At 35.8% G+C, this 23,630-nt stretch overlaps 1 protein-coding gene across 1 annotated transcript; it reads right to left on the minus strand.

Moving 5' to 3' along the window:
- Window positions 1-773: 773 nt before the first annotated feature.
- LOC128203206 (phenylalanine--tRNA ligase beta subunit-like) lies at window positions 774-23,076 on the minus strand. Its single transcript, XM_052904515.1, has 18 exons — window positions 22,906-23,076; window positions 19,531-19,586; window positions 18,503-18,567; window positions 17,150-17,206; window positions 16,599-16,671; window positions 15,976-16,091; window positions 15,221-15,371; window positions 14,383-14,491; window positions 13,890-14,022; window positions 11,610-11,661; window positions 9,176-9,237; window positions 8,128-8,236; window positions 7,581-7,679; window positions 6,451-6,531; window positions 4,849-4,941; window positions 3,397-3,514; window positions 2,516-2,671; window positions 774-1,978 (listed from the first exon to the last, which is right to left on the minus strand). The coding sequence occupies exons 1-18, from the start codon at window positions 22,961-22,963 to the stop codon at window positions 1,827-1,829; spliced, it is 1,740 nt and encodes a 579-aa protein (XP_052760475.1). The 5' UTR covers window positions 22,964-23,076; the 3' UTR covers window positions 774-1,826.
- Between the last annotated feature and the right edge of the window lie 554 nt (window positions 23,077-23,630).

The following is a 23,630-nucleotide window of genomic DNA, read 5'->3' on the forward strand; positions in this document are numbered from 1 at the left end:
CAGGCAAATATTAACATATAAACAGCATAAGGACTCATGTTTCTTTCACGTAATTCCAATTTATCGAGGCACATTACCGTTATTTCTCAAGAAACTTTATTCTTGTTTTACAAGGGAACTGCAAAAAATCAGAAGAAATATCAACTGTTTACTTCAAATAAAAGTAACTATATACGTATACTTCTAGTTCAAGGTTACATAACAGTAGGTCGAATTAGCCATGACTGCCATGATAAGGTGACATAGTATCTTGTACCCCAAATTTCTGATTAATCCCTTTTTAATTGTGGAAGCGGTTAATTCCATTCCCAGTATACCTAATTACATCAAATTAAAAATGAAAGCAGCGGAGCGACTCCAAATTTCTTCTTTATTTCTTGACCAAGGGGCACAACTTAATGACTAAAGCTAACTTTTAGCTAGAGTTAGGCGCCTTGCTAAAAATGTGCACCATCTTTTCATTTAAATATCAACCATTTTTGAGTTATTGCAAAGCTAGAAGTTTAACAACTAAGATACCACCAACAACAATGACAACAAGACTAGGAGAATACCTCAACGTTTTTTCTTGGAAAAAACGGACAGCTATCTTATTAAAGGGCCCATGGTAAACAACTTGACTGCTGTAATACAGAGGGCCTAAAGAATAGGAAATGCCTTTAAACTTGGTTTTATAATGACATTTCAATGAAATCATAACATTTTTATGCACTATTTGCATATTCAATAGTAAATGCTGGTTTTTCACATAAGTATTGTACAGATTATTCACGGAGGTTTTAAAATTTATTTTCTGAGAAAGAAGTCGACAGCAGAATCACGATAATAAATAAATATAAAATGTCTATACAGTCAGTCACCAGTGAATACATATGATATACCAGTGCATGAATGGATAACGGCAATAATCATTATTATCAAGGTACAACCATAAACAAAGAAACTCTGTAATTAACAGTTGAACATCCAATATAGTAAGTGGGCATATATATGTGAATCAAATCATGATTGAAATTATAAAGGAAGTTGGAACTGCCTTCAAAAAAGCCAAATTTTGAATAAAAATCTATCAATTTAAATTTTCAATGTCTACAAAATTAAATTCATTCACATCACTCACAAGACAACAATAATGCATAAACAATTGTATATGGGTAGCTTATTATTGAATGCAGTTTGTAACATTATAATTATGAAACAGGCAGACAATCACACACAAGTAAACTTCCACTTGCAACTATCAAATCTTGTCATTTTTGAATGAGAAAATAAGCTTTTAAAACATTTAATAGCCAACCAATGTGGTTAATTCTCTAAAGAAAAGTTTGCAGGTATTACAATTAGGGTAATGTAAAGAAGCAAGCATCAGATTAATCAAGAAGGTTATAACCTGACTCTGAAAGTACATATATTTTCACCAATTTTATGTCAAAACAGGAAGATGGTGTTTTTTTTATCAAATCAGACAAAGTATAACCAAGATATATGCATTTTTCATCTGCAATTTGATGCCACTAGGATCCTTTTATCATAAAAGAAAATGTGGTTGCCAATATGACACAACAATTTACTTTCACTTAATTTTATTTAAGAATAAGAACTGTTTGACTTTATTATTATTCGAAATTCCCTTAATCTTGGCATAGTTCCCCTTTGGAAAGGCCCTGACCCCATTTCTCTAGAGCTGAGACACATTCCTGGTATTTTAACATGAATACAAAACTTAATCAGAAACAGGTGGATACAATGTCTTCATCTTAAATATGTCTTCATCTTAAATTTTCAATAAAAAATAATCACTAAATGTCATAAATAGTCCCCTATCATCATTGGAGTGCCTCTAAGTTTATTTCCAGCGCAGCACAAGGCAGGTTGAGGTCAAAAGCTGTTACAACGTCAGGATGAAGGACGCCCAGTTTGCCGATACTCGACCCCTTTACTAAGATGTCTGCACAACGCCCAGGGAAGTATGTCGAGTCTAAAATTTAAAACATAACTTATAACTAAAAAATTTAGGCATCAAGAATATGTTCATAGATGGTAGATTGTGTATTGTCAATATATTCAAAGTATTGAAAGATTTAATGACAAAATTCTTCAAAAGTCTTAAGATGGTAGGTCCTATTTTTTCTGTCATCTTGAGTGAGTTTTAGGTGATGATAGACTCAGAAAAGCAATTTTCAAATGTCATTAAAATGATTTTATAAATCAACTGTGACAGACTTTAACTTCACAGAATTAATGTCTATTGGCTATTAACAAAAAATGTCCTTTCTGTCTTACATTTGAGGACATAAGCTTTGCAGATAATTCCTTTGGTCCCTTGAATGCAGTCACCAGATCCATAGCCAGAGATATTTAAATTCTTCATTATCAATGATAACTAAACCTGACCATTATTGGCCTGAATGAAAAACACAGTGTCACCTGTTGTGCAAATTATTTGCAATTTATGCAGTATCTGTGGAGGATTAAAGATAAACCTATCTATCCATCTCTGCTTCTAATCCATTACCTTCAGCGGCCTGAATGCAGTACCCTGTGCCGTCAGTGGCGGGTGCTACTTGCAGGAGCTGCATGATTCGATCCAGTAACCCGTGGATGATCTCAAATCCGCCGGACTTGTTGTAGTTCACAGCCACTAGGTGTCGCTCATTGCGGGCTCCCACATCTGTAATGGGAAGAAGTCGTCAGTATAAATTCATTGCTAGTCATTCTTTGGTTACAAAATTGGACTGAATTTCTTCAAATGACTTAGAGGCAATTTCATGAGATCAAAATACCTCAACAGATTTGAATCATTTATACCTATTAAAGGTTTTTAGTTAGGTTTTTTAAAAAGGCAGGGTGGTGCTTCAGAAAAGGGACTGGTGCTGAAGGTGAAAAGGGCACATTGTTTCAGGCTGTGAAGAACTAAAATATTATAAATTTGACAACAAATGTTAGAAATGTGTTTAATTAAAGTTGTTTAAGGTTTTGACTGCCAGATATATTACGGTATGTTTGTATGTATAAATACTTATATAATAAGCATTCTAAACAAAATAAAGGAACTATATTATCATTAAAAGGCTGAAGGCTACTCATGCTGGTCTGCTTGAGGTTAGATGATACCAAAAAAAAGCATAGTACAGCACACTATACTAACACTTTAGCTAAAACCCTTCCCTACCCAAGTAACCCAGATATTTTACAGCATTGATAAAAGCAGTTAAAAATTTATGAACACTCATGATAAAAGTATGAACAACCAAGAAAGGCATTAAAATCAACAAATATTTCTTTATTTAAAACATTTTCTTTGAAATAAGGATGATTTCAGCTGCATTAGTTGAATTGAAAATGATCTGAAAGAATGCCTCTTAAAATGATATTATAACAAAAGCCCTGACTCACCCTTAGAGCTATCTTTGAAGACAACATCTGAGATTTCGAACAGTTTGAGGGGCAAGGGCAGGCTCTTGTTGTGGAAGAGGGTTCTCAATACACCCGGCAATAGGCTGGTTCTGGCAACCTGGAGATAAACAATATTCCTTTAAGGACTTCATGTCTATAAACAAACACATTTATAATTCAAAAACTCACTTTATTGAATTGAGTACATAGTAGCACTCGGATGTTGATTTATAAAGACATGTTGATAAACAATTCTATTTCAAACATCATACCAAATAAAATATTTGAGTTAATAAGCGTATATTGTTTCAAAAGTCTTATTCTGTAATATAATCCATTCAATAAGCAAATAATATTTGCTAACAATAATTGACATAAACAACCACAAAAACCATATTCCTAAATAATACTAATTGCTGATCCAAACAATATACCATATCCAAATTACTGCAATAATATCATGTATAAGCTAAATAATTATTTAGCGCCTAAAACCGCTCATATAGAATTATACCATGCCACCTATTGGACATTACAGTAAATCAAGGAAAAATGATTTTCTCCTTGTTCATAATTTCAATCGTAGAAAATCATATGTCCATGAAGCTTTGCTTGAACTGTACCTGTTTTGGAATATATAAATGATTCAGGAGTATAGATGCAGACTATAAGTATCTCCCATGGCCGAGAGTGTAAGATAGGTTCATTCCGACCCGAGCGTTGGGTGTTTTGCGGAAACGAGGTTTACCGAGTTTCCGCAAAACACCCTGCGCGAGTTGGGATGAACATATCTTACACGAGCGGCTATGGTAGATGCTTTTTCTCCCACCTCAGTTAAACAAAATTAAGTAAAAATGTATTTTTTGCTGGAACTCTTTTGTGCTTAGTGAAAATAATTGCGTATGGATATGCGACAGCACGTGGTTGTCATGGATATGCGCGCAATGATCCAGTAAGGTTATTAGTCAAATCGGTCTTTTTAAATAGTTCTAAGGAGAATGAAGCATTATTTTTTGAATGGTGCTTCAAAACTGTTTTATGGTGACATTTGAAGCGAGAAATAATTAATTAGCCTTCTAAATATTACCATAAGTCAAGATTTCCTTGATGCTACTGACGACAGTCTTCAACAACGGAGGTAATTACAATGTTGTGACCATTAAAAAAAGGAATTCCATACGGGCATTTTATCTTCGCCCATGGGCAAGATAAGAATATCTAGCATGGTTAAATTATTGGATCTACTTATCTGAGGTGGGAGAAAAATGGTTTCCTAGCTGTCAATATGCCCGACAATAAGGATTGTTTTGGCCACCTACATGCAAACTATGACAGGCAGAAATGAGTTTTGGGGATTATATCAGATGTATTTTACCCAAAAACTGGTAAACTGTTAAAGTACCCACAACTGGGGTTGGCTTCATGCCAGTTGAAGAATAGTGTAAAGCTTACCTGGAAGGAGAGGGTTTTAGGGTTTGAGATGTGGACAGCCTGTGTCTGCTTGATGTCCTTCCTCAACTTGTCTGCGATGTCATCTCTTGAACACTGTTAATACAATGACAAACAAGAGATGTTTGTCAAACATTATGCCCCCCTGAGCGCCATGTTGTCAGGATTATATGGACAATTGAATGAAAAATAAAATATGGACAATCAGAAAACCTTTTTTCAGCTTACAGTCACACTGACCTTGACCTTTGACCCACTGACCTCAAAATCAATAGGGTTCATCTGCTGGTCATGACCAATAAGCCTACCTAGTATGAGGTCCCTGGGTCAAAGCGTTCTCAAGTTATTGATCGGAAATCGTTTTTCATGTTAAGGTCACACTGACCTTGACCTTTGACCCACCGACCTCAAAATCAATAGGGTTCATCTGCTGGTCATGACCAATACACCTACCAAGTATGAGGTTCCTGGGTCAAAGCGTTCTCAAGTTATTGATCGGAAACCGTTTTTCATGTAAAGGTCACACTGACCTTGACCTTTGACCCACTGACCTCAAAATCAATAGGGTTCATCTGCTGGTCATGACCAATAAGCCTACCTAGTATGAGGTCCCTGGGTCAAAGCGTTCTCAAGTTATTGATCGGAAATCGTTTTTCATGTTAAGGTCACACTGACCTTGACCTTTGACCCACTGACCTCAAAATCAATAGGGTTCATCTGCTGGTCATGACCAATACACCTACCAAGTATGAGGTTCCTGGGTCAAAGCGTTCTCAAGTTATTGATCGGAAACCGTTTTTCATGTAAAGGTCACACTGACCTTGACCTTTGACCCACTGACCTCAAAATCAATAGGGTTCATCTGCTGGTCATGACCAATAAGCCTACCTAGTATGAGGTCCCTGGGTCAAAGCGTTCTCAAGTTATTGATCGGAAACCGTTTTTCATGTTAAGGTCACACTGACCTTGACCTTTGACCCACTGACCTCAAAATCAATAGGGTTCATCTGCTGGTCATGACCAATACACCTACCAAGTATGAGGTTCCTGGGTCAAAGCGTTCTCAAGTTATTGATCGGAAACCGTTTTTCATGTAAAGGTCACACTGACCTTGACCTTTGACCCACTGACCTCAAAATCAATAGGGTTCATCTGCTGGTGATGACCAATACACATACCAAGTATGAGGTCCCTCGGTCAAAGCGTTCTCAAGTTATTGATCGGAAACCATTTGGTATTCCGACCGACCGACAGACAGACAGACAGACAGACAGACCGACCGACATGTGCAAAACAATATACCCCACTTTTTTCAAAAGGGGGCATAACAAATATCAACCGTGGTTATTGTAATAATGTGATAATACACAAATAAACTAAATAGTATGAATGTAGAAAGCCAGTTGTTAACAATATTTTTTCCAACACATCTTACAGCACATATCAAGTTTACTTTGTTAGCAATGCTTTTTTTATTTTAGACAAACAGCAACTTAAGAAGGAAAAAGCTTCGTTAATTCAATGACTTTTTGCTAACTAAAATCAAGTAAAAACAAATTATATTTAGTTGCATAGACTAGAATCGTAGAGAGAATTGCAACATACCAATGCGAAAGTGAGAACCTCGGTGAAGCCTGCTGCACAGATTTCCCCCCGCATCAGGTCGGTCAGCTTGTTTATTGGGAACTGGAATGCATTTTTTTTATCAATAATTTTCACATTTCAATTATGACACAGTGGCAGACTTGAAAATGCATGTAGAAAGCCCAGTTCATCAGGTTGGACAAGTTAACAGATGGTTCTGATTTAAACTGTAACTGGCTGTATTTTTCAGCTCTGAGGTACATGTTCTAAGTGAAGTTTTTAATCAAAGAATAACAATGGGGTTTTTCCTTAAAATAGAATTATACCATTTCAACTATGAAGTACTGTAAAACAGTTCTCCCCAGCTGGCGAATGAGGATGTAGTTTTCACTAAAAGCATATTTGGCAAAAAGAGGTTTTACAAAAGCTCTTTGGTGTGATGGAATTTGCCTACCTGGGATATGTTGCTCTACCTATTAGATCTAGAGCAAACTAATATACAATGATACATTACAAGAAATCTTATAGTTTTGGTATTGTGCATTTTAGAATGAAAAACTTGTATGCTACAGCCACTTCCCACGAATTGTCTGTTGTGACCTTAAGGTCAAGGTCATTATAATTAAATATTAGCACATTATTCACATATCTGATCAGCTATAGTGTTTTGAACTTAGGTCAAGGTCATTATAATTAAATATCAGCACATTATTCACATATCTGATCAGCTATAGTGTTTGTGCACAGACGTTTCCATTAAAAACTGATGAATCCATCAGCTATGGCCACATCCTATGAAATGTCACAGATGTGACCTTTAAGTCAAGGTCATTATGATAATTAAATATATATTTATCACATACCTGATTAACTATAGTGTTGGTGTTAGGAATTGTCCATTTGAGGTTGTTGAATCCGTATGCTATGGCCACATCCTCCCAGATATCACAGTTGTGACCCTTAGGTCAAGGTCGTTATAATCATAAAATATACATGTTATCACATACCTGATTAACTATAGTGTTGGTGTTAGGTATTGTCCATTTGAGGTTGTTGAATCCGTATGCTATGGCCACATCCTCCCAGATATCACAGTTGTGACCCTTAGGTCAAGGTCGCTATAATCATAAAATGTATATGTTATCACATACCTGATTAGCAATAGTGTTGGTGTTAGGTATTGTCCATTTGAGGTTGTTGAATCCGTATGCTATGGCCACATCCTCCCAGATATCACAGTTGTGAAGGACATGTGATCACAAGGTCAAGGTCAACAATATACAATCTGTAGAAACCTTGGGAGAAACAAAAAAAGGGGTTTATTTAAACTATTTTTGGGGGAGTTCTGACCAATTTGGCACAGTTATTTGGACCAATCCCAAATACTAAAACATACTTTTTTTCATTATGTGAAATTAAAAATCCCAAATTCTGTTTTCTTTTCTAAATATTTCTTTAAAAGAAATTGGACCCAAAATACCCTTCTTATTTTAAGAAAGAGTTGGTTCTCTTAGATACAAACTTCATCACATTCCTTCCTTTCTATTTTTTTTAAAGCATTCTTTTTTACTTTAATGCAAAATTGGAATTCCCCGGTTCAGTAAAAAAGGACACATTTTTCCCAGTCAGAAAGTCCCATACCCCATTATCATAAAACTGTAATTCTACATTGTTACAAAACTCTTAATCATAAAGGATATCTCTCCGTGTTGGGGGAATTTCCACCTTGACGTTTTTCCCGCCATTTATTGCCTCTGACTCCATGCACATCTTGCTCAACAGTCTGGCCATCTCTTCACCCGTTATACTGAAGGTAAGGTATAGGAAGATTGAGGTAATGAAAGATCAATTAATGTCAAATTTTAACTCATTTATTTTAACTTGATTGTGGAGACCCCCACTACCTGATATGAATCACTCTCCAGTCTGTTTCCTGGGAAGCACTGGCATATTTGTTTAAAGATGCACTATTACTCCCAAATAAGATTTAACACATATAATACAATTGTTTTAATATACCAAAATAAATGAATAAATTTGAAAAAATATGGTGCTTATGAAGGATACCGAGTTTAATTAAAAGAAATGTGCGAAAAACACGGTATTGCTACCTTATGAGATGATAGTAGATCGCAGTAAATCTTTAAGCATTCATCAATCATTTAATATTTTTACGTTTTCAGCTATTAAATACACAATTATAATATTGTTATCAGTAATTAATATTTTGCAAAAATGCATTATTTAGTAAGTAATTAAGGGTTTATCACTCAAAATTTATGTTTGTTATACATGTGTATGTATTGATTTTGAACAAGAGTGTCACATTAAGACCAAGGGAGAGTTCAACTGATGGTGTTTGAACCTTTTACTTCTTAGGTGAGACCAAAGAGGTTGTGGGTTCCTACAACTTATTTCCCAAGAAATGGACACTTGATTCTAAAAACTGTCAGCTTAATTCACATTTGAGCCAATTTTTTTTTAAGTATAAATTTAAAGCTCAAATAAGCACACCTTTGAAAAAAGTAAAAGGGCTACTGCATATTAACATACAAACTACAACACCAAGAAGGCAAAATAAAGAGTGAGGTTCCTGTTTGTTATTTACTCGTCTTACGTAATTTCTAAAGGGGCACAGTTAAATTGAATAATGCCTTTCACAATTGGGAGAAAAGTTTGAATTGAGCATGTTTTATTTTTTTGTTGAACCACAACAATTAATTTCTTATCTCTCTTGCATACTTACTTTATTCCGATCTTCTTATTTATATCTTCTACATCTACAGTATCAAATCTATAAGGCAGCTCCTGTAAGAAAATGAAAAACATGCCGGTAAAAGATTAAACTGAACAAAGACAATTCCAGAAATTTCTAGAAAAAAATCTGCAATTTAAATTAATACATCAGTCAATCTATCAATAACAATAATTTCCATTATTGATTAAATAAACATTACCCGTTTAAAAATAGCGCATAATGATTTCCCTGTTGATTGTGTGTATATTTAGCATGTGAAAGTCATGTGATTAGTACAGATACATATACCACAGCAATTGTTAAACAAGAGATGTTTGTCAAACATTATGCCCCCCCCTGAGCGCCATGTTGTCAGGATTATATGGACAATTGAATAAAATATGCATGGACCGAAATGACAGCTGATTTGTCGCTAACATTGTATGCCGTTGAGGCAGTTTCAAGATTATGACCATTCAAAGTTTGAGGATAGAGTGTGTTACCATGACCTTTGACTCTATGACCTCAAAATCCATAGTAGTCATCAGCTGGTCACCAAAAATCTAAATGTTAAGTTTGAGGGCCATGGGTGCAGGCATTGACAAGTTATCACACAGACAAGCATTTTTCGTTCAAGGTCACTGTAACCTTGACCTTTGATCCAATGACCCCTTAAATCATAAGGGGTCATCTACAGGTCAGACACAACTTTAAGTCAAGTTTGAGGGCCATAGGTGCAGGCATTGTCCAATTATCGCATTCAAGGTCACTGTGAACCTGACCTTTGACCCAATGACTCCTAAAATCAATAAGGGTCATCTCCTGGTCAGGCCCAACTTACATGTCATGTTTGATGATCATAGATTCAGGCATTGTTGAGATATCACTGGGAAAAGATTTGTAAACTTTTTTGCGTTAAAGGTTACTGTGACCTTGACCTTAGCCTGATGACCCCCAAAGTCAAGAGGAGTCATCTACTGGTTAGGCCCAACCTTCATGTCAAGTTTGATGACCATAGGTCCAGGAATTGTCGAGTTTGCTTTCAAGGTCACTGTGACCTTGACCTCTGACCCCTTAAATCAATAGGGGTCATCTACTGGTCAGGCCCAACCTCCAAGTCACGATTGAGGGCCATGGGCGCAGGCATTGTTGAGTTATCACTCGGGCAACCTTTTATCGTTCAAAGTCACTGTTACCTTGACCTTTGGCCCAATGACCCCTAAAATCAATATGACCATTTACTGGTCAGGCCCAACCTCCATTTCAAGTTTGATGGCCGTGGGTGCAGGCATTGTCGAGTTATCACTCAGACAACCTTTTACCATTCAAGGTCACTGTGACCTTGACCTTTGGCCCGATTACCCCAAAAACAATAGGGGTCATCTACGGGTCAGGCCCAACCTCCAAGTCAAGTTTGAGGGCCATAGGTGCAGGCATTGTCGAGTAATGACACGGACAACCTTTTACCATTCAAGGTCACTGTGACCTTGACCTTTGGCCCGATGACCCCCAAAAACAATAGGGGTCATCTACTGGTCAGGCCCAACCTCCAAGTCAAGTTTGAGGGCCATGGGTGTAGGCATTGTCAAGTTATCACATGGACAACCTTTTACCATTCAAGGTCACTGTGACCTTGACCTTTGGCCGGATGACCCCCAAAAACAATAGGGTTCATCTACTGGTCAGGCCCAACCTCCAAGTCTATTATGAGGGCCATGGGTGCAGGCATTGTTGAGTTATCACTCGGACAACCTTTTACCATTCAAGGTCACTATGACCTTGATCTTTGACCCGATGAGCCCCAAAAACAATAGGGGTCAGCTACTGGTCAGGCCCAACCTCCAAGTCAAGAATGCGGGCCAAGGGTGCAGGCATTGTCGAGTTATAACATGGACATCCTTTTACCATTCAAGGTCACTGTGACCTTGATTTTGGCCCGATGACCCCCAAAAACAATAGGGGTCATCTAATGGTCAGGCCCAACTTCCATATCAAGTTTGATGACCATAGGTCTAGGCATTGTTGAGTTATCACTCGGACAAGCTTAAAATTATTTTATCATTAAAGGTCACTGTGACCTTGACCTTTGACCTGATGAGCCCTTAAATCAATAGGGGTCATCTACTGGTCAGGCCCAACCTTCATGTCAAGTTTGATGACCATACGTCCAGGAATTGTTGAGTTATCACTCGGACAAGCTTTGGTCTACCGACGGACGGACGGACGGACGGACCGACCGACCGACATGCCTGTGCAAAGCAATATACCCCTCTTCTTCGAAGGGGGGCATAATTAGCTGGGATTTATGTGGAAGACAAACCCAGTAAATTTAGAAATGGAAAAAAATATGCAAAATATACATATGTCATTAGAGAAGTGTGCAATTTTTTGCAATTCTTTCATCTAGTGTCTAGTCCCTTCAAATGTACCATATGTAACTTACAGGGTGAATGACAGAGGTACCATCTGGCTGAATAACTTCTGCTTGTTCTACCCTGCAAATAGGAATACAAAATGAGTTGCACCCTTTTGGACTCACATCAATTTCTGATGAAAAATAAACTGAATTTGTGTTAACATAGTTTCAAAATCCATCCTTTGCATACATGTTCAAGAGTGAAATATCTGCACATAGAGTAAAATTAACTCTCATGAAAACAGGAGTGCCACATAGCCAATGGTAGTCTGTTATTTTCCTCAAAACAAAGTGCATATCTTCAAATAATTGAATCCTTGCTATACACGTGCATATTGTCTATGGCAACATGTGTATCAAGTTTTATTTAGTTTTCATAATAATTCTTAAATGACACAATCGCCTACAACACCAAGGCGCAGCTGCCATAGCCAACAAGCTACCACTGCCTATCACCAGCAACATCAAGATGCCGCAATTACAAACGACACCAGTTTTTCAGTAGCACCCTCCTGCCCTAATAGGGACCAGCATGGGGTACCCTTTAGCCCTCATAAAATTAAATGCTTAAGACATTCAAATACTGCTTTTGTATTGTCTAAAACTTAATAATTACTTAGATTATCAATACATACACGCTTGACATATCTCAGGGCTCTCGCGAGGGGGCGACTTGGGCGAAGTGGTCACCTAAAATTCCCATACTTCGCCCATTTGTATCATCAAAGCGACATTGACTTCGCCGAAATTATAACACATTGTAATACTGTCAATCAGCGAGTATTTGGCCACTGTCCCATTAGTCAAGACATCATAAAATTTGGTAATCTCCTAATCCGATAATTGGGCGGTATCATCCAATTACCAAAACATCGCCGGTAGGCGGAGCTATTGAAAGTTAACCAATCAGAATGTACATTGAGAAGACCGTGATAAAATGATATATGGTCGTAAAAATGAGATAGAAAAGGTCACATAATTATAAAAAAAATGTGTGAAGCATTAATGAAGTTAAACAGTAATTGATATATGTATTGAACAAACAATGCAAGACATTTTAAACATTGTTGCTTTTGAAGCAGACGGTCATAACCATCTCGGGCCATCGGCAAGGTGGCGCTAAGAAAATCAATAACATGACGTATCACCAAATATTTGATTGGTTTTAGTGAAATGTTCATGATAAAAAATTGATTTGTAAACATTTTATTTTTTTGGCTTTATGTAGAGTTTTAATACTTCCAGTATTTTTCTCCTGTTTACGATGTCAACAAAAATCGGCGAGATCGCCATTTTGTCAGAACATTTTTCCGAGTTAATTTCTCAACCTCCCATTATGTATTGGTAAAGTTTTCATAAAGGACAGTGATTTAAATGTCATTTGGTTCTTAAATGTCAGCATATTTAAAATTATTTAGCCAGAGACAAGTAAATAACAGCATAGCTGAATGTGACATTCGTACCCTATCCCGAACGTACCAAAATAAGATTCGCCCCCTACTATATTGACAGTTAATTTATTAGTCATTTTGATTGTTTCAAATCCTTAGCTGTCTTGGTTTTTGTTTCATTTTAGATACTATTTGGAGATAAACTATGTGACACTGACAAATACACTTTTGCTGAGCCAAAAATGATACACTATTTTATGAACATTTTATATAGTTACAGCAATCAATTTGAATGTGAATATAAACTGAGGTGTGTGGTATGGCATAGTTTTTGTATCAGGTGTTACGAAAAGTATCACTTGTCCCTAAAGTCTCCCCACTTCTCCCTAAATTGACTGAAGAGAGAAGTCACTTCTCCCAAAATTTTCAGCCTAGTGAGAGCCCTGTATCTGGCAGTTGAAACCTAATATTACAGGGCTTTTCTATAGTACCCACGAGTCCGACTATCGTACCCATTCCTAAAGTAAATAATGCGAGATTTTCCTAATCTACAGAAAAAATCCCAATGAAAAGTTTCAGCCATTTATGGTCTTTTGAAAGGGAAAAGAAACTGATATTTAATAATTTCCTCAATCGAGGAGACGGAAAAGCTTGTTCTTTTAACTTTAAAACTTCCTAATTTAGGCATATTTTGTGACGCAAATTTTCCCAAAATGGGCAGAAAAAGCCTTGTATTACTTGAATTAAAGACAATCTCTAACCTTTTCTGCCAAATTCATAATGTTCAAGTTCTTCACCGATCAATACAATGTGGGGTTTTTACCCTTAGCACCTGGTCACCTTTCTGCCAGTCCCTATCCTTTTTAAATCCTGGCCAAAACCCTTATATAGATTAAGTCATTGCCATGCAACTTACACAAAAGGTTCAGCACAATACTGGCTGAACATTGTGACAACGGTATCCAGCACGATTTTTGCCTTGGTCAGGTCTGTGGCTGTACATTCGATGAACACGTTCTTGGTATTCAGAGTGATCTTCGTGTGCTCTCCTGTAATTAAGATGACAAATATTTAGTGAACGTAGACTTCATATTGATATTTAGATAATGAAAAAGCTAAATTTCCTAGACAGTGTTTCAGAGACGACTACCAAAATTATCAGAATTTTACGGAGCCAATAAAAAACTAATATAACATCATTGCATTTTTTTTTGTTTATTTTGCATCTTCAAGGGATATTCGTCCCACATCAGGAGAACGATTTCCGGGCGATTTTTCCCCTCAATGGGGAATTGACATGTTTGCATCAAAGGCAGCTGATACTTCAAAAATGTTTTGAATAGTTTTGAACAGGATATTACATATTATATACAATGTATAAAGCATGTAAGCTGAATGAAAATTCAAACCATTTATAATAGGAGGCATGGACAGCACAACGCCTTTTGAGTCGTAGATGACTGGGTAGACTGGTTTGTCTTGGATGATGGGAAGGTATGGCTTCAGGTGACTGTCCCCCTGAATAGCGAAAAAACATACCCACAAATAAAATCCACACTAGAGCTATCACAGAACGTTTGAATACCTTCAGACAATGTCTGGTCACAGAAATAGATAAATGTGACATGTGTGTAGATGCAATACTTTCAGTAATACATGTACATGCAACACAAGATCTTGCAAGACTTTGATAGGGTGCAACTTCAGCATAGTCACCAGATATATGTATCTCGGGGGTTAATTTATCAGCAGTGGATGATTTTCAAATTCAAGTGAATGTGTCCTTTAGACTCAATCATAGTTTGTTTGCTCTTTAAAATAATGCATCCTGCTGGTGCACATGTTTCAGTATAAGGGGTCCTTAGGAGAGACAATTAGTATAGTTGACTTAAATGCAGGCCCCAGTATCACACAGATACGAATAGTGTTTCTGAGAAATTCAAATTACTAGGCAAACTTCGCACCAAGGCGACCCGCGTTCAATTAAAATATATCATGTTTAAACTACTAAACTAAACTATGGAAAACCATACTTGACAAAACATTTTTTCTTGGATGATAATTTCAAGAATTTTTTAAAATGGTTCAAATCATTGCCACATTTCAAAAACTAACATTTGATTTTAATAGAAATAACCAACTGATATCCAACTCAAATGAAAAAAAATAAGATTTAACAGTGTCTGACATATATCAAAAAGATAAACAAATTAATATCACACCTAAAGCAATGCATGAAAAACTTACTGCATATAGTTCCATAAGTTCGGGAGCAGTGTATTCCTTCGTCTGACCAAGGGGTTTGAACTTGATGTCTTTCGGTTGTTTAGCATCATAGACAAATGGCCCCTGTATCGTGTCAAGGTCATGGGTCCCGATGGCGACTAGAGTTCTGCGCCTGTAAAAGACAATTATTATAATTTGTCTCGATAGATACAGTTCAGATGCTTCAACTCTTTACTGTCAACTGTACATTAGCAGAGGGCACTACCTTGTCTATCTTTCTATTTTGATTCAGGTCATAGCTTAGGTAAGGAGCGCTCTTACATAGAGCTATGTGATACTAGGACAGGATACTATCTGCCTACACATTACGCCCCAGTAAATCAGTCTCAAGTTTTGATATGTCTTTTTTTTTAAAACATTGCCTTAAGGTTTCAATTTCATATAATTTAAATCAGCAAACCCAACAAAAACATCATGAAGTTTTATTTAAATAATTTCTTTGTTTCTATATAAAATCAAAGAAGGGCCTCTTTTAACACTTACATCACATTGTTTTATTGACTGATGGGGCATAACTTTAAAGAGATTTTCCAGAAGTATTTCAGAAAAAAATCTAATAGCATTATCAATAGACATTTAGACAGCATTCCCAGGTCTACGATTACTGCTACCAATGCTTGGTCCCTCATTCAAACGAAGGACGCAACAGCCAAACAGAGTTCACATCAATGAATTGAGTCAATTACAAGGTGAAATTTCACCGGCAAAAAACTTACCTGCATATATTTTGATGTAGCTTGTCTTGCAGATCAATGAAACTTTTGTACCGATCCTCAGTGAATTTTATGTTCCTCAACACAGCTGCAACAGCAAATGGTCGGACCTGGGCAGTCTGTAACAAAATATAATCATTTAAACATTCTAAAATGATATCATTTTCATATTGAAATCAAGCAGAACTTGTGGTGATATGACATTACACTTAAGAAATGTTACCCGACGCTAAGTGCCATATGACATTATAAACACTGGCCAGTCAGTCCCAAAGGTGTATATAGACTGCGGAATTAGCAGATCAACTTTTTTTTTTTTATTCCCACTTCAAAAATCTTAGGGATAACTTTTCTCATTGACAAAATATCAAGAAAAAGGCTTGAAAGTAAAAGGGCCATTGTCGGAACCCAGGTATTATAAATTCCTTTTCCCATATAGAATATATGGTGGGAAATTAGATATTTATGTTATGAGTAGAATAGCTATCAAGCATGTAAAACGGCATCTTGACTCATGTCCTTAATTAAATGTGTTGCTTATACCCATACCTTTTCTGTCAGGGTTTTTTTTATTCAAAGAAATAAAGCAAAAAAAAAGAATCATTCACAGTCCTGTTCTTACTTACAGCTGGCAGTATTTTAAGCTGCTGACGAGCTCCTGAGGCTGGGGGAATAGCTTTGTACCTGGGTGCTTTCATCCTGGAAAACAAAAACAAATGTTTTCACCTATAAATAGCATATTAAACAAATTTATTAGAAATCCAGTTCTATACTATATCTTAAATTATATAGGAAACTATATTCTATTGCTGGTTTTTTAGTAGTATATGTAAAGAGATTCATTTAAATAGTTTCATGAAAATACCAATCTAACTGACAGTGAATGAAACACTGTGACAGTGTGACTAAATTAACCCTGTTTCACTAAAGTTGTAAAATAATTATGTTTACATTAATTTTTAACTTAAATAAATAACAAGTGCATTAAATCAATGGCAGAGAGAGAGATTATTATGAAATTATTTATAACACTTAAACTTTGTTTTTATATTTGTTTCAAAGTCATGTTTTTTTCTAGCATAAGTTTAATTTAAATTTTGATTATTTTTTTTACATATATTCAAGCAGTCATAAGTGTATTTTAAAAATGCTGAATGGTTTAAAGCCTTTAACATACTTTTCCAAGAACACAAGCAATCCTCTCCCAATCCCTTCAATACAAAGCAGGTCATATCTGAAAGGAAAAAATAAATTTATCAGAATAAGAATCTAACATGATGATTCCAAACCACATTGTGTTCTCCCTTTGCTATTGCGATGTATGTATATACATCTTAATGCTATTGATGTTATAACACCATCTGATGGTTACAACCATATTACATTGTCATAGAAAACAAAGCGTGTAACAATGCAGCATAACGGAGTCAACTGGTGTTAAAATGACCCTGGTGTACAAGGCAAGGAAGAAAATTATTGATGTCCATCTTTAAAGCTGCTCTCTCACAGATTTACTGTTTTGGCAACTTTTTTGTATTTTGTCTAAGATTTATATTTATACGAAAAACTGAGCAAAAATCTGCAAACCAGTGATATTAGACTGCTGGCAAACAAAACGGATGGTAGATTTTCATATTTCCGTTTGAAAATTATTGTTTTATGGCTAAAAGCTTTAGTAACGGTTTAAGAAAATGCATAAAACATCAATTTTTGAACTGCAATTCGATTTTTGTCAGCAGTATTATATCACTGGTATCCATGCACTTGCGCAGGAATTGATTAGTTCGAAGACAAAAATAAAAAAAGTTGTCAAAAAGTTCAATCTTTGAGTAGCAGCTTTAAGAATCTTTCTTATATACATAACTAAGTTTCATGGAAATATATATATTTAAAAGTAATGGAAGTAGGTCCAAAGCCAGTCTTTGAAATTAGACTATTAGATGAACAAACCTAATGCTTCTGCTTGGCAGCGAATTTATAAACAAGCCCTGTGTAAATTAAAATCCAGGATATGAGCAAGCTCGGAAAGCATTTAACCAATTCATGGCTTGTGGGGTTGTACTGATTTCGACCACTGCAAGGCTAAAGTTTTTGTTTCATCCTGGCGCTGTCAACATGACCATTACAATCACTTCAATTTTTTTCTCCAAAAAACACACATTAAAAAAATTAAAATAAATCACAAAATCCAATCCTGGTAAAATGTTTTGGACTCCTCATGTAAGTTACATATACTTCATATATTCATGTATTTATACAGAATCTAAAACCTTGTTGGAATATTATAAATTTTAGACAATGATTACTTGAAATACCCTCTACTTTACATTAAATTTTATTATAATTATTGAGATCATCTTTTTGCTTGTTTTCATATTATGAGTAAAACATTGTTAATTTTCTTTAAAAACATTTTTTTTTTTTTTTTTTGTTGAAAATTTGACCTAAGATGCTTTGTGAATATAGCCCTAACCCAAAGTAATTCAACTTGACATATTTTGAGCCAATCATTGCATGCACAATGTTATACCTGTTTGCAGGAATATCAATCTTGAACTGTTCTTCAGTTGGTTCACCTTGACCTTCCTCTTCCTCCTATAATGAAAAGATAATAGATAGTTAATTGTTTTTTAGCTCATTTACTCATATATATACATGTAAATGGCAGCCCCTTGACAAGAACTTATGAGTTTTAGATAAGAGCAGTTCCATACATGTACATGTTCCAGTTTGGGCATTTAGACATATATGTTAATAATTTTAAGTTAAAAGGGTATAGGTCATTTTCCCTATACTGGATAAAAAACATCTTTCAATAACCATTAAGTAATCTATGTTTACACTGTAAATGAAAAATGAAATGTTTTGAAAGCTACTGGTTTTCAGGTCAGGGCCCTGTTTTAATCACAGATGTTTCTTTTTTTTACCTGATATATTATCTATTGTCAATTAAATTAGATATAGGGTAAAAAAATCAAAAGCAAAATATCTTAGTTATAAACCTTAATTGCTCTCATGGAAAACTGTAGAGTAACGGACAGAATTAATGTGATAAATTTTCTTTCAGTATTTTTATTGAAATGCAACTTACGGCCAAATCAAGATTATGCCTGGAAATTTACAATCTTAAAGATGCCCTCTTATTCCCACGCAAGATTTACCACAATTAAAACTTTTGTTCCAAAAACGATGAATACATATCGAGAACAATGGTTGTTATGAAGGATACCGAGTTTAATTTGAAAGAAAATTGCATAAAACACTGTATTTCTATGTTATGAGACTAAAGTAGATCACAGTAAATCTTTTAGCATTCACCAATCATTTAATATGTTTGCGTTTTCTGCTATCAAATACATGGTTACTATCTTGTTATCAGTAATAAATATTTTCCATAAATGCATTATTTAGTTAGTAATTGAAGGTTTATCACTCAAAATGTATGTTTGTTATACATGTATATGTATTGATTTTGAATAAGAGTGTCACTTTGAGCCTTACAATGTCTATTGAAATGAGACCAAGATTGTTATCATCTGTCAAAAAACAACAACTTACTGCAACTTCAGCCTCCAAGCCGAAATCAAAACACAGGTCGTCAAACTCCTCAAATGCTGAAAAAGGAAAAAAACAAAACTGTAGAATTTGCAAGATGAAAGCTGGCTATGTTTTTAAAATATTAAAAGCTAAATTTTAAGTTTTGCTTCCACACCTAGAAACGAATCCAGATTTCATGTACAGTACACTCCATGCGGAACTACCACTTTCCATTTTCCTCGGCCAGGGTTCCCCCTGGGTTCTTAAAAATTGTCGCGACTTTTTCGCGGGGGGTTAAGGGGGCCGCGATAGGCCCCCTTACGGGTCCAGGGCAGCGCCCTTGTGGGGGCGAAGCCCTCTGAAGCTCATGGGGTTTAAGCATTTTAAGAGCCTTAAATTGCATTTAATTAGCACATTGTCGTGCAAATCATAACATTTTGTTGTACATGAAGCACAAGATATTAATAGCAAATTGTTATTCTGTTGACAAAATTCATTGTATATGGACTAGGATATAAATAAAAAAATATTGCAAAAAATGTGACATAAACATCAATATGTTGATTTCAGTCTAATGCCTGCATACAATAAAAGAATACATTTGTGAAATTATGAGATAAATTTAAAATAAACGGAAACTCAAAGAAATATACATTGTCAAACTAGGGCCATAACTTTCCTAATAGAAATTTGTCTACCTACTCTTTACTCCAGCCAACATATTAGAAGCCTTATTAAATGGGGTTTAATCCTATTTATTTGATTTCTGTTAATCTTTTTGACACTTTTTGAACTCTTAGAATGCTGCATTTATAGCAATTACAAATTGCGACAAAACCGAAAGCAAGTCTATTTTTAGCGCGTAAACGTCATTACGAAATTTGCATATCACGTGACTTTCCGACAACATAAAATTCTACGATTTGCATATTTAAAACTAACACGATAATTACGCAACAACAAGGCTGTTGAGCTAAATATTAAAATTGTTTGCTAATAAGAGACATAACAGTTAAAGGATGTCATTGTTTATCCGTGAAAGCAATAAAATTCTGCAATAATTAGCGAGGTGTTGACTGGGCCGTGACTGCTTGCCCTAATTATCGGATTAATTTTTGTTGTCGCACCTGCAGATGCGCTTGATTTATGACAGTGACAGAATCGATTATTATGCACGCCGCATGGTCACCACTTACGTCATTTTAAGAAAATATTTTAGAAAAAAATCGTTGTCGCCATAAATTCGCCAAATTTGAAAAGTTGTCGCCACTTTTGCGATTTTGTCGCAAATTGCGACAATGGCGATCGCCAGCGGGAACCCTGCTCGGCGGATTTTGGTCATCGCGGACACGACATCCAATTGATCATAATCCTCTTTCCTCGGCGTTTTTACTCGTTCACCCACCGAGGCTTATCAGTGGACCGTATAATTACAATCGCCGCGTTACTCGGAGGTAAAAACACAGCGAAACTCGGAGGAAAACCGATAAGAATCTCCCACTGTATCTAATTTTGTTAAATTTATTTGAGAATTTTTGCTACACCCGTATTTTTTTTATAAAAATAATTTATTTTGCGTATAGGTTTAGAACCATTGATAACTACGGATAAATTAATAAGTGGTAAAATGCAAATTAAGAAATAATGACCGAAAAATATTCACACTTACAAAGTTCTCAACCCCTTCATTACTCCAATCTAATTAAGTTCTCAACACCTTAATATAGTAAGAGAAAGATGACAATAACAAACACAAACGCACGCTATGGTATATCTTTTAATTACATAATGTGAAAAACAACAGTTGTTAGACGATGGAATACTGGTATGGAAATTTTCGATAATTGTTTTTAAAAAGAAACTTACTGTACTTTGAAAAATTAATTATCTAATTATTTAATACTGTTTTAACAGAAGCAATGTACTGTAGTAGCTATGCACAAAACGCGGAGTTCCGCGATTAGGTCAATAAATCGATACGATCACCGGCGCTACGGGCAATAAAACCCTCCATAGAAAACGATTAACTCGGTGCAACTCGGCGAAATTTAGCGAGGAAAAAGGTTGCGTACTCGGCGGAAATCCGCGATAAATTAAAAACGCCTCGGAGTCACCGAGGAAAGTGGTAGTTCCGCGTGGAGTGTACTGTAAGTGATGTAGCAAGCAAGATATCCCTTGCCCTCATCTTCTTCCAGGTGTTGTTGAAGAATGTAGGGAATTCATGTCTAAAAGACCGCATAACGTGGTCCTGACAAGAGCAATTCATATAAGGCCACTGTTTAATTTATTTTATGTCTTCCACTTGAAACGTCAACGATTGTGGATATTTTTTAGAAAATGCTCCTCGGTTCTATTATCCTCCACGATGATACTGTGTAATCTAGCAAAATAAATTGTCAAAAATCATCAGCAACAAAAGTAGGAGGGATTTTTCAGCCTAAAAAAAGACATTTCCTTGAAAACAGTTGCAAATGATTTTCAAGTGATTCTGGTAGAAAAAGTGTTTCAAACTCTTTTCTAAGAGCAGGGTTTAACAGTACATATTGGAACATTTTTCCATTGTTCAATAGTGTTTAACTTCAACATTGTGCTCAAATGGGTTAAAGCACAATTGTATAGAATAATACTTCCTCTTTATACTGATTAAAAGAGAAAACTAAGGCTTTGGGTAATATTAAAAATCATATTTTTTTGCTTGCTTGCTCCAATTATTTATTGCGGAAAACTGAGGAACAAAATGTTAATTTAGTAGGTCTTATGGATAAAGTTAGCAATAGGTTGAATGTTTATGGTGCTCTTGCAGCTGCCCCAGTAGGGCAAAACCTTGATGTTTCAGCTTCCCTATTGTGATTATTAAGTTAATTTTTTTTTTAATATTATTTATTTTCCAAAAATTGTGAAACAAGTTATTATAATATAACATTGACAACGGTTGTGACAATGTTAAGATCATTTGTAACCACGGCCCCTACAGGTCTGGGGGTATAATGGAGATAGCAGGGGGAATGGGCCATGTCTTCCTGATGGCCCAGCAGTGCTGAGGTTTTGTTTTCAGGCAGGGAATGGGCCTTACCTAGGATGTCCCCATGGTGCATGGGCATTCGGCCAATATTCTACTTGCAGTTTGTTCAAGCAGGACAAGAATTATACCTCGGATCGACTGGACAGAAAGTCAAAGTCCCAGCTATTCCCCGCACCTCGGGGCTGAGGTTACAAATGACTGGTGCATACTTTTCAACATAAGCCTTTAACACTTATTTCTTGTTAGCAGTCTGGAACTATCCTATGTACCCCTGGTGTGGCAAAATGTTTATATTAATAATAAAATATGTTAACAGGAGAAATAAATAATAACCATAACATATTATTCGGCCCCATATTATTTAATAAACGTACTGTAAGTTTTTCCCAAAACTTGAAATAGTTCGGACGTGTTTACTGCAACAGTCGGCATTCTGATAAGGGGAACGAGTTAAACTATTGTAAAGAAAACGGGTATTTAGTGCAATTTGTTAAAAATGTGACAAATATGATGAAACCGGCACACGTCTGTGTCAACTTCCGGGTAAATACCACTTTTTCCTCCAAATGAAGAGTTCGATCTGTTTAAAACGGCAATTGAGAAACGGTTAAAACGCTGATCGATGAGATCTAACGGCGGGGAGAGTCGTCAAAAACATAAATATTTATTATCACTAGTAGTCATACTAGAAGCCACTTAGAACTTCATAGTTATAGTACGAACCACTATAATACTAAGAGCTATTTATGGCACTAAAATATTACTTCAGAAAGACGGATTATTTTTAATTTTAACAAATGTTAGGTAAATTGTATTTACAAAGTCGGTGTATATTTAAACAGCACACCATAAGCTCTAAAGAGCTTGTAGCATCGACTTAAACATATTCTACATATCACAAGTAAACAAAGAAGGCGTGTTAACAGACCATCTCGGTGGCCTTGTGGTTAGGCATCCACCTTCGGAGCAGGAGGTAGTGGGTTCGATCCCTGGCCGTACCATACCAAAAGAGGTTAAAAGTTGGAACAAGTAGCTCCCTTGCCTGGCGCTTGGCATTTTAAGGGTAGTGCTTGGAAAAGTGGTGTACTCAGTACTGGTT

Source organism: Mya arenaria, chromosome 9 (genome assembly GCF_026914265.1).
Source record: "Mya arenaria isolate MELC-2E11 chromosome 9, ASM2691426v1".
Classification (NCBI taxonomy): Eukaryota; Metazoa; Mollusca; class Bivalvia; order Myida; family Myidae; genus Mya; species Mya arenaria.